At 31.5% G+C, this 12,336-nt stretch overlaps 1 protein-coding gene across 1 annotated transcript in view; it reads left to right on the plus strand.

Annotated features, from left to right (window-relative positions):
- The window catches only part of LOC108912531 (kinesin-like protein KIF12), a 59,318-nt gene that overhangs the window by 44,553 nt on the left and 2,429 nt on the right, over positions 1-12,336 (plus strand). The window contains exons 10-15 of the mRNA XM_023455284.1: positions 2,024-2,128; positions 3,134-3,257; positions 3,454-3,679; positions 3,731-3,848; positions 4,133-4,203; positions 7,624-7,734. Of these exons, the coding sequence (XP_023311052.1) occupies positions 2,024-2,128; positions 3,134-3,257; positions 3,454-3,679; positions 3,731-3,848; positions 4,133-4,203; positions 7,624-7,734 (755 nt within the window). The remainder of the gene's footprint in view (positions 1-2,023; positions 2,129-3,133; positions 3,258-3,453; positions 3,680-3,730; positions 3,849-4,132; positions 4,204-7,623; positions 7,735-12,336) is intronic.

The raw sequence follows: 12,336 nt of genomic DNA on the forward strand, positions 1-12,336 counted from the left end.
GTGCTTTGCCCCCGGGCCCCCATAATTATTATCGAGGATTTCATATTATCATCCAAAGCAGCTTCAAAAATTATAGATCCAGCCAAAAAATTTTCAAAATTTATTGAAAAATACAAAAGTTACAGCAAAAAAACATTTTTAATTCTCAACTTCAAGTGCTAATAACTCTACAGGGTGAGCCCGGAGGAAAAAATTTTATATGAACTTGTGACATTATTTTCTCATTATCTATCCATATCCGAGAGATTGCCCACCATTTCCGGAACACCCTGTATACAACAGCGACACCAAATTCTTTAGTATGCATTTGTTTTTAACCATAGCTAACTTAATCCTTTATATGCAAATGTTTGGAGGGAATTTTCGTCAGGTTATAAGAGAGAGAGAGAGACTCGCATATAGATATTCGCATATAGTGTTTTTATTTTTTATTGATTCGTGTTATTACACAAAGTGTAAAGGTACAAGGTCCAAAAAAGTCGTTTTCAATTTTTTTTCTCAAAATCGGTTCGACTAAAAAATTTTAAAGTAGATAGTCATACAGCAACTACAGAATCTTCAGATAAACACTATTGAACAAACAAGACCAGATTGTAAAAGCCAAAGAAAAAGTCTTTGTAGCTTAAACTGCTTTATTTGTCACAACTAGTTTCATGACATTAATTTTTGTCACATCTATTACAATATAGGTATATCAAGATTTATCAAATTAATATAATATACCAGGTGGGGCATTTTTTATCTTGAGGCAAAATAATATCTCGGTTGGACTCGATTATTTCGAAAAAAGTTTCAGACAAAAATTGTACGGTACCAAGGGGGACATTAAAAGGTCCATATTACGACTTCCAGTCTAATCCGGAAGTGGTGTTTTTAGACCGGAAGTTGTTCTTGAGATTAAGTTCATATCTTATTGTAAAACTTTCCGCTCTTGTAATTCCGAGGTCAAAAAAGAGGATCCCATTTAAAATTTTCAATTTGATCTTCAAACGACCTTGAAGTCAAGGTCATATTGAAGGTCATGTCAAGATAGCCCCCTTATCACCCTACAACTTTTGTATGAAACATTTAAAAAAAAAGTGATTCCAACAAGGTACTCCGTTGTTTCAAGATTTTTGTTTTTTTTATGGTCATTTTATGGCCAAAATATGGGTTAAATCGAAAAAATAATAACAAAAAGTTTTTTTTTCGTTTTTCAATCGAAATCCGTGGTAAAAAATGGGTGTTTCCATTAAAAAAAAAACAACTTCCGGTTTAAAAATGCCACTTCCGGTCTAGACCGGAAATCGTAATATGGATCTTTCAATACCTCCCTCGGTGCCGTACAATTTTTGTCCGAAACTTTTTTTCGAAATAATCGAGTCTAACTGAGATATTATATTGTCTCAAGATAAATGCCCCACAATATTAACATAACTATAATAGGTAACAAATAACACTTTAATATTAAAGAAGAGAAAAGGTTTTTTAAGAGAAATTTTCAAGAGTCCTTTTTGTGTAAATCGACAGACGGTTGATAAATCCCTGAAAATATTTTTAAAAAGAGAATCACACAAGTTAAATTGGACTTATATTCAAGCCTGAAGAATTTGTGGATACTGTTTTTTTAGATACACTGTATATTACTGTATAATTATTAGTTATTTTTGTTTAGTTGTTTTCACATATGAACACAGCATGCATTTTCTTGAAAATTGCCGCTGCCACAATTAAAAGTAACATTTGTTAAGAAAATGTTATTACATTATACATTTTTCGTATATATTTAAGTTTGTAACGAACATATTCCGTTGAAATTTAGGTTTAGGAAAATTTAGTTTAGTGTAAGTAAGAATCACATATTTTATATGTTCGTCTCTGAAGGAGAAAACATAATTATCGGCTTAAGAAAGAAATAATATCATTTTCGTACCTTTCTTTGGTAAAATACTTACTTTCTCCTATGCGACTAGAAAAAAATCAATCACAGCTTTCTTTTCCTTTAAATAAAATTCTTTCTGAATTATTATTATTTTTTTTTTAGATTGCATGTATTTCTCCAGCAAGATCTAATATATGCGAAACACTTAACACTCTGCGGTATGCTGCAAGAGCAAAAAAAATACGCACCAAACCTGTAGTATTAATGGTAAGTAATAATATAATTTGTAATAAAATTAGCTGTTGTATTAAATACAAAGTGCTATAAATAAAAGTGGGCTGGGCCGTGAACCAGACCAGTGTATCCAATAGTGTTTTAACCCGCTGAATCCGAATCTAACGTCAGAATTCCCGGATTGGTTCGGTTTTTAACCCTAACATCAAAACACTCCTCTAGAAAGTAGTTTTCGAAATTTCAAACTTACCTGATTAGTCAGTACCTAATTGGAAAAACATTCCCCATAACTTCATAATCCCGTAACCCATAGGTGAGGGTGTAGAATCACGAACCTCTAAGGCAACATATATCTCGTATATCAGGGGTTTGAAACTACATCACTGTGGGTAGGCAGGTTTCTATAACCCCATAACCCCCTAACTCCATAACTGGGATATGCGAGGATGTATAAGCACGAAACTCTGGAGAATTGAGTCGTGGTCCTATTATAACTCCGTAATCCCTTAACCCGGAGCATGTAAACTGTTAGAATCACGATGTGGAGCATATTGATGTGTTACAAAGTCATCCGAAGTTGTTTTCTCTTTGTATTTCCCATAAAAAACGTAATACTACTTTCTCGATTGTACAATCAGCGATCGTAAGTTTTTACGATCAAAATCGTTCAAACAACAAGGATTTATGGGGTGTCAGAGTTATGGGGTTATAGGATTATGGTGAAGTGAGATCATGAGCTTCAATATTTTTCTACTCACCAACAACTCAAGTCAGTTTAAAACCTCGATAATCGCTTTCTAGGAAACTTTATTGAAGTTAGGATCAAAAAACGAACTATTCTAGGAAATTTTACTTTACATGAGATACACTGGCCTGGTTCACGGCCCAGCCCATTTTTTTTTTGTGGCACCAGTTTGAGTCCAAACAAGATGTTCTGAGATCACTCAAAAAAATTCAAACTTGAAATTTTGAGATGAAATTTAAATTAGAAATTCTTTATTAAAGTTTCCTTTTACACCCTTCGCAATAAATTTATAGGATCCTCGCGAGGCACTAATCCTGAGTCTAAAACGAGAAGTTACTGTGCTACAAAGTGAAAACGAACATTTACGATCTGCTCTGAATGTATATTCCGAATCTACTTTGGGTGACACGTCTGCCGGTAAGTGTGAGTAGCTATATAATACGATAGCCTTTTGTTTAATTTACTAATTTCGCATAAGAGCTCTGTCGATATCACTTTTACTGATACATGTAAATTTCTTGAAATAAAACACTATAAAACATTTACCTAACTGTTACACTCCAATTGGTAGTTATATATACTTTCAAAGATCGCATAAAAATATTTTTTCCAGGTCGCAGAATAATTCTTACTCCATCTCGCCACGTGGACTTGGAGCAACTAGCCCAATTGGAAGGTCCCCAATTATCTGATCTAGTTCGACTTTACATAAAAGAAAACGAAGCACTGAGAAAAGACAACGAAGAATTGTTCTCTTCTAGGGAGTTGCTACAACGAGACCACGAGATTGTATGCAGGGAAAACGAGCGGCTGTTAAAAAAATTAGAAGAAGTAAACTCGTAAGTATAACAGAAATTACTGTGTGTAATCTTATATAGTATTTATCTTAGGGTATGTTGTAGATCCCCACTTATACCAGCAAGGCCGGCCTTCTCTGCGGAAATGTTGAATTCTGATTTGGATTCGTCAACTAATATTTGGACCAATCCCATAGAAGACAAATCACCGGTAATTTTGTTTTCGGATAATGTGATTATATCCCTTTTTTATTGCTAGATGTTTTTTAATTTGGGGTTTTCCTTTTAACCATACATACAGAACTCAATAAAGTAATCAAATCGTTTATATAACATTTTCATTTTTTCATAATGTCAAGAATAACCGGAAAGCCATTTAAAAAGTTAATTTTTTATTTTCGTTATTTTACGATTTTGAGTTCTATACCATGTTAAAAGGAAAAACTCCTACTTAAAAGACATCCGGTATAAAAATAATGCTAATTGGATTTGTAGGACAATATTACATCTAAGGAAATACCAGATTTCATAAAAAAGGAACTAGATAAGCGCCAAATCGGAGATAAGTAAGTACCTAGAAATTACGATGCAAGTAGAACAAAGCGAGTTGTTTGGCCACAAATTATTAATAGTCCAATAAGCCTTTAAATCGAAATTTTGGTCAACTTGCCTGAATTTTTTATATGAGTTAGTTTGAGGTATGTTATAACAATAAGTGACAGTAATTTTTTGTTCAACCCCCGGCCAAGGGTGAAAAAAATTAAAACAAAGGGGTTTTTCAAGATACTGTAACTCAAAACGAGTAAGGGCTAGAAAAAAAAGTTTCGTATAAAAGTTGTAAAGCATACAATTCTACATGGCCCCTTGACTTTTTCTTGTATTATTAAAATTAACAGAGTTAGGGAGGCTTGAAGTTAAGGGAAGATTTCAGAAATTTAAAAAAATCATAACAAGCAGAAAAACGAATGAATTTTGTAATTTTTATTTTTCAATCTACTCTAAAAAATGTAAAGAGACACGTATTTTTTTTATCGGCGGAAAAAAACATATTTACGGGGTGAAATACACCCTCAAAGTTTGCCCCCCAAAACAGTTTTTTCAAAATTTCTGGGGTTCTAATCAATATTTTGAAATGAAACAAAATGGAAATTAATTATGATAAAAAACAAATATTTCGCAAGTGATTCCGTGTTTGGGGGTTGCTACCCTTATTTTTTATTTCAGAAGAACTATATTTTTTAAATAAAAAATATAGTTTTTCTATTTTCATTCAGTCATATTCATTTTATAAATATAAAAAAATCATATTTACTTAAAAAGAATTAAAAATATGATTTATGTAAACAAATTGACAACAGTAAATTGACCTGTTTCGAGGTTTTCGTTAAAATCTTTGTTTAGGGGGGTGAACAACAAATTTGAAATTGTTATAACTTTCTTATTAAAAATTAAAAAATATATCTATTTCTCTGAAAAGAAAGGTTACATTTTTTAGAGTAGATCGAAAAAAAAATTACAAAATTCATTCATTTTTCTATTTATGATTTTTTTAATTTCTGAAGTCTTCCCTTAACTTCTAGCCTCCCTAACTCTGTTGATTTTAATAATACAAGAAAAAGTCAAGAGGCTATTTTTATGTAGAATTCTATGCTTTACAACTTTTATAAGAAACTTTTTCTTCTAGCCCTTACCCCTTTGGAGTTATCTTGAAAAACCCCTTTGTTTTATCTTTTTTCACCCTTGGCCGGGGGTTGAACAAAAAATTACTGTCACTTATTGTTATAACATACATCAAACTAACTCATATCAAAAATTCAGACAAGTTGACCAAAATTTCGATTTAAAGGCTTATTTAATTGGACTATAAATATGAAATTTAACTTAAATATTTTAAAATGAAAGTGTTGTTAACAAAAATGAATGTCCGGTCATCTCTATCTCAATTCTGAAAAACTCAAGTAATTAGATTCCAACAGACAAAAATATTGTGCGAAATTAAGTTTAACTCAAATATTTTACGATATGAAAATGAAATTAAATTTTTGTGACTAACAGACCAATGCCTAATCTGGTAATCTCATTGTACTCAGTTAATATCGAAATTAAACTCGACATGTTACTTGATAAAGAACTTGAAACCTGTTTTAACTTTTTACAATTAATAACTGTTTATCAAGCCATCAAGCGTATGTGAATTCCAGATTGAGATATGGTGGGTTTTTTGGGGAAATTCCTGTCTTGTATCAGATATTTTTATTTCATAAAAGTGTATTTTAAGATACATGCCTGGAATATCTTGTGACCATTCATGTAGACAAATTTTTTAAAATGCTAATATTTTAAATGTTGTATCTTGTCTTTGAACTGTTCGTATACGTTTTTAGAAATAAATCCACTTTTAAATTAAATGAAACAATTCATAATAAAAGCACTCACTGTAAAAAAAATCGGTATGAGTGAAAGTAATAAAGGCTGAGTGAAATTATTAACTACATTTTCACTCATTATTTGACATTTTGATCACTTTACTTATTTGTGATTATATTTACCTAAACTAAAACTGAGTACTTTCACTCAAATATAGGTACTCCTCAAATAAATTCTTCACGTAAACTCGTATTTGGTGCACTTGTACCTGAATCAGAGTAAATGTCCTCAATACTGAGGGAGTTTAAATGTATATTAATTTCGAGTAATTACTTACATATTGCTTCTGTAATCTCGACCACAGTTGATAGGGGCCCGTTAGATGCTCCAGAAAAGCGTGATCGCTAGGAAAACAGGCCGGCGGCGGCGGGTCTCTACTGGCGGGTCTCGGCCACGACAGGAGGAGGCCCCGCGAAATGAATTAATTTCGACACTGCTTATATATTAATCATTTATGAGTGATCAGAGTGATTTACTTTTGCGCTCAATATTTAGTTAATTCAAAAAAAAGTTGACAAAATAACTCAATAATAGTTAAATTTAAATCATATTACGTCAACTCTGAATTGGTTTTATTTACTCAGAATAGAGTCAAAAGTCGCTCAATTGATAGTTAGCAGTAACTTGGATTTGAGTAAAACTCACTCATTTCTGATGCAATAGTTTTCACTCAGTTGTACTCATACTCATACTAAGAATGAAAATTTCACTCAATCGGGTGTGGACAAAAATTGATACATTATTGAGTCAAATTGAGTGAAATTTGAGTGAATTTTTTTACAGTGTAGGCGAAAATAAAAAATTTTACATCCCTTTTTATAAATATAAAGTATCTTGTGATTCACCTTCCTTCCGGAAGGCAATTTAAAGACTTCAAATAATTTTATATTTTTTAAGAAAAAGTTTCACAAATATTTAATAAATAATACATTTTATACTTTAAACACAGACAAAATAACTATAACGATAAGCTATATTGTATGTGTTTTAAATGATTTTTTTGTTTCCTGAAGTGCTAATAAATAAGATATATAGTAGGTAGTTTTAAGTTGTTTTAAGCATAAAAAAGTGACTATTCCTATACAATATCTGTCTTTAAGGAAAATAAAGTCTATTTTTTATTATTATTGACAGGGACAATACACAAAAACAAAACCAACTCTATAGACAATATACAATACGCGCAATTTCAAAATTTCCGTTACTTTTTGATCAAACCTCGTATATAAATACATTTTGCTCTAATTTTTCAACAATCAGAGGCACATAATTATGGTTATGTTCTTTCAAACAAATGCGGACCTATGCAAAATTTAAAATTTGATTTTCGCCTATGCCCCGCTGCTGAAAATGTGTTACTAAAAACTTTATCACGATTTTTGAAAAATGCAATAAGAAACAAACAAAAACTGATGGCTCGGACTATTTTCATAAGTTTCGGTCATAATATGCACTATCCACTAGTAGTATATCTTAATAACACAATATAAATGATGACAGAGTAGCTCCATTTTAGGGTATATAAGATCTTACATAATCTCATATTGCCAATGTTATAGGAAAACATCAGGACGTGGACCACGCAGATTCAACTCCTTAGATGACAAGTCAAACGCGTCGAAACCTATAAGATTAAGAAATTCAGAATCTGTGGATGTACCAGAATCGAGGTAATTAACCTTACAAGTCTTACGACGTTAAAATAGAAGTAAATAATGTTTATTCGCCGTCAATCCGCGTATAACTCAAAATAATCGAAATCTAAAGTTACGGTCTAGCTAAAGCAAACTAGGGTTACTTTTGAAGTACACTGTACAGCAAAATGAAATTTTCTCTCAACGGTAGATAAAAGGTATCTTTTATTGAAAACACAAGTGCAGTAAAATGAAATGTTATCGGAGTAAGCGTTCGCGAGTAAGCGCGAGTCCTCTTGTGGAGTCGCTCGCAGGTATTCGTATCCAGTCCCTGGCGCCAATCTGCCAACTTCGCTAGCCCTTTTCCTGAAACCATAGTGTGTGTGTTCCGCATTGCAGATTTTCGTGTTTCTTGTCGCTTGCAATTGTCAGAGTGGTCCAGCGTTAGCTTGCCGCTGTTAATGTGATATTTACATGGGTTACATGCAAACATGTGTACCCACAGACTACTTGCATAACTGAAATGATATGACCAAGATGCGCAGATCAGAGTGGAGTACTAATGGCTAGAAACACCTAATCCACTTGGCTCCGAGGTTCTTCCATGCGTTTTCTTATGTAAGCCAGAGATAACTTTAATGAAATCATTTTTACGATTTAAATCTTTCATACGTATTAAATGAAGAAAACACCTGACCGCTATCTATCTACGTGAAGGTAGGAAAGATAATATTTTTTTTTAATAAAGAATGAAGGAAAGGGTGCAAAAAATGTTGTGAATTCGGTGTCTCTCGGAACTATTCATCGGAGTGCGCTCTATCTAGACTAGCATAGATTTTTTTGCTGAAATTAGATACATGATGATCAAAAAACACCCTTCCACACCTCCGATTTATTCATATTCATATGTATCGACATTCTTGAGTTGACTGTTCCGGGAATATTTCATTGTCTACAAAATTTACAGTTCGAATAATCATAAAAACATTGTAAATCCATTGAATTTTGCACATATTGTAAATAATGTCACATCTTTAACAGATGATATTATTCACAAACTTCAATAGTCTATATCTTAAAAACTAGGTCGTATATAAAATATCCATGTTCATACCCTCTTCCTTAAATCGTCTTCTTTATTATCGGAATTATTCTTAGTGTATATTTTAATTTATTTAACTTATTAAAGAAGAAAACTATCAAAATATTCTGTATAACTTTATTACTATTTACAACAAAAACATTTTTTTTATGACTAATAACTTCATAATCATAAAAATATTACCAATGAAACACTTTTCTTACGGCTGTACTTGGAAAAAAGTGGATAAATCCCAAAATTTTAGAAAAAATTCTTATTGCTCAGGAAGTCGTAAAAGACGTTACAAAGGACACCACACAAAACAAATGAAAAATTACTATGGTATGATAAATAAGGTGGTCTGTGGTATGGTACATACGCAGATTTGAGTGTGAGAGCGTGTTCATCATATGTCCAAATACTTTGGAATAGCAAAGTTAAACAACTCCATACTCCATACGCCATTATAATATTTTCAACTATGATATTAGTTGTATTATTTTTATTAAATAATTTTCTTACTTCTGAGACTAACTAAGACTAAATTAGCTCGAAGGAAAGTAAAGAAGACTCTAAAAAGAATACATTTGGGTAAAGTAACATGTTAACAAGTAAGTTATTGATTATTTATTCAAGATTTATTTGTTCGTCATGATGATTTTAGATTATCTCCAAAACCATGCATAATGTTTAATTATAAAAAGTGTGATTGTATGCCAATTAAAACCACACGCATTTAAAAAAAAATTTCCTACGCCCTTTTGGAGACGAGTTAAACTTTTTTTTTCAAAAAATCACAGTGCCTCGGTAAAAATCGAAAGGGCCCTTGGTTATAAATCAAAATTCTATTTAAATACAGCTAAATTAGGTTTTAAGCTTTAAAAATCGACTTTCTAAACCCTTTTTTGTTAATAACAATTACAAAGCGTTTGAATCTGGTTCGGGCTGAGGAAAATTGATTATGCCACTCAATAGAGGGCAAAAAGCTGCCATGAGAAAGTGTTCTTCTTTTTTCAATATCACCTCGAACAAGGCTGGAATGAAACAAAAACGGATATCCAAAATTTCGTTTTTTTTTTTCAAATATTTCGAAAACTAATCATGTTAGCTTTGATTTTTTAGAGGCATAATGTCGGTCCCCTATAATTGCCCAACTTTATTTATTTATTTTATTTATTTATTTAAGTTACACCACCTGACAGTTAAAACCAATTAATAGGTGAGAGAAATAGCTAATAAAAATAGATGCATTAACAAAATCAGATTACTAAAGTACAAGAGTAAAAAAACAGTTAACAATAATACAGATTATAAAAGTTACAGAAAAATTATAAAAGATAACCACTGTGTCCCCATTTAATCTAGTTTGTATCTCCATGGTTTCAGATCAGTTGTAAGCATTTAAAAAAGCTACCTTAATTGGGGTAAGGGGTTTCTAAAATTCTTAGTTATTCTCAGCTTAAATTTATTAATGTAAAAAGAACAAATACTTTTGTAAAATAAAGTAAGTACCTATCTTAGTTACTCTCACTCTCGGTTAAGAGAATACAACTATTGACGCATACCGATATTCCTGACTTTTGACCCTTTATATTTCTAAAACTGGCCATTTTCAGACGTTGGACCCATGAGAAATGAGTCATGAAGTACAACGTACTACATTCTCTAAGTAGGTACGCCACTCTTGGTACAGCTGCTTTTATTAATATGTGATTTATCAGTGAACAATACAATCATTAAATATTTCCAATTTTTATTGTCCCTATGCCAAATATACATTTAACCTTTAAGAGATCAAAAATTCTGAGATAGATTAGAAAAAAGCACCACATCAATTTTCTTAGTGAACGACGAATGTCTTTTTTTAGTATCCTAGTTTTGTTTCTTGGACACATTTTTTACCTTTTGGATTTATTTGGTTATCAATTTTAAGTTAGTAACGTTTTTCAATCGTTAGTTAACAACTAGTATACAGGGTGATCCACCTAAGAGGGATTCTTCTGTAACTCTGTAACTGTCAAATTTATAAAAAAAAATGGTTTTAATAAAAGTTGTCTGGAATCATGTGGGTCATGTAAAGAAAGTATTTTTCGCTTTACAGAGTGTTCCATTTCGCGTGGGCGTTATATAACTTTATTATTTTAAATGGAACACCCTGTATATTATTGCGTTTTTGAATTCCTTGGTTAATATTGGGTAGAGTTTATTAAATGTACATGGTGTTTAAAACTTACCGTTTTCGTGATAATCAGTTATTTTTTAAAAAATTACGATTTCAGCTCTCTAAATGAGGCTAGAGAGCGCCTAAACCGTAAAAGTTAGAAACCTGTAGTTTTCACGGTTCGGTTTGGCGTAAATTATCATGTCATCTGTGAGCAAAACGTGTACATTATTCAGACTCGGAAATACGGAGTTTTTTTCAAAAACAACTGAATATATAATAATAAGTTTTAAACACCATGTATATTTAATAAACTTTACCTAAATTAACCAAGGAATTTAAAAATGCAATAATATACAGGGTGTTCCATTTAAAATAACAAGGTATGTAGCGCCCACGCGAAATGAAACAGCCTGTAAAGCTAAAAATATTTTTTTTACATGCATGGCCCACATGATTCCAGACAACTTTTATTAAAACAATTTTTTTTATAAATTTTACAGTTGCAGAGTTACAGAAGAATCCCTCTTAGGTGGAATACCCTGTATATGATTAATCATAACTTTATTCTTTTATAAGTGTTTAGTTAAGAAACAACAATTTTCTCTAAAAATCAAAGTTATCTTAATATATTGTATTTTAGCGTTTCTATAACGTGATTAGTTGTATACATACATGTTTTTAATAATTGTAATTTTCTAATTCAGCGAGAAGTAATGATCTAAAAAACGTATTTAGTTACTAATTTCTATATTTAGCGACTTGTTCATGTCGTACGATGACTTTGATGAAATAATGGCCGATGTTTAAAGACTAGAGACTATGATTCATCTATGATCTATAAACTAAATTTTACAGAAACCCATCCAGTCAATATTTCCTTATCCTGAATATATTTTCTGTTAAATAAAAGTGTGTACAGTCGACGCAAGATAAAGGTTTCCAACCTAAAAGGCATACTACTTTTATAGGGGCGAGTCGGTGGACTATTAATAGGAATTTTGGGCGGCATCAATAATTAGGGGCGTGTCATATTTTTTTTTGTGTAGGCACGTGTGTAAGGACACAACAATAAATTGCAGGCCTTTAGTATATGCATTATAAAAAGAGAAGAGTATACAGATTTTGAAATTATTTTGTCTTGCCACATTATTTTTCTTGTCCTTGAGAAAATTAATATTTTGAAATAAGAATTTGTCATATTCTGCAGAAAGTAGGTAGGTAGGTCAAGAAGGCAACAAAATAAAAAAATATTGTAAACTACAGTTTTATTATAACTTATACAGTTTCGGGAGGAAAGGGAAATATTTTAAGGACGTGTTCTGGAAGTGAAAAGAAGTAAATAAGTTCATGACATTATGGGTCCGGAAATGTTTCCTTTCTGAGATAGATGTCG

This window comes from Anoplophora glabripennis, unplaced genomic scaffold, assembly GCF_000390285.2.
Source record: "Anoplophora glabripennis isolate ALB-LARVAE unplaced genomic scaffold, Agla_2.0 scaffold636, whole genome shotgun sequence".
NCBI lineage: Eukaryota > Metazoa > Arthropoda > Insecta > Coleoptera > Cerambycidae > Anoplophora > Anoplophora glabripennis.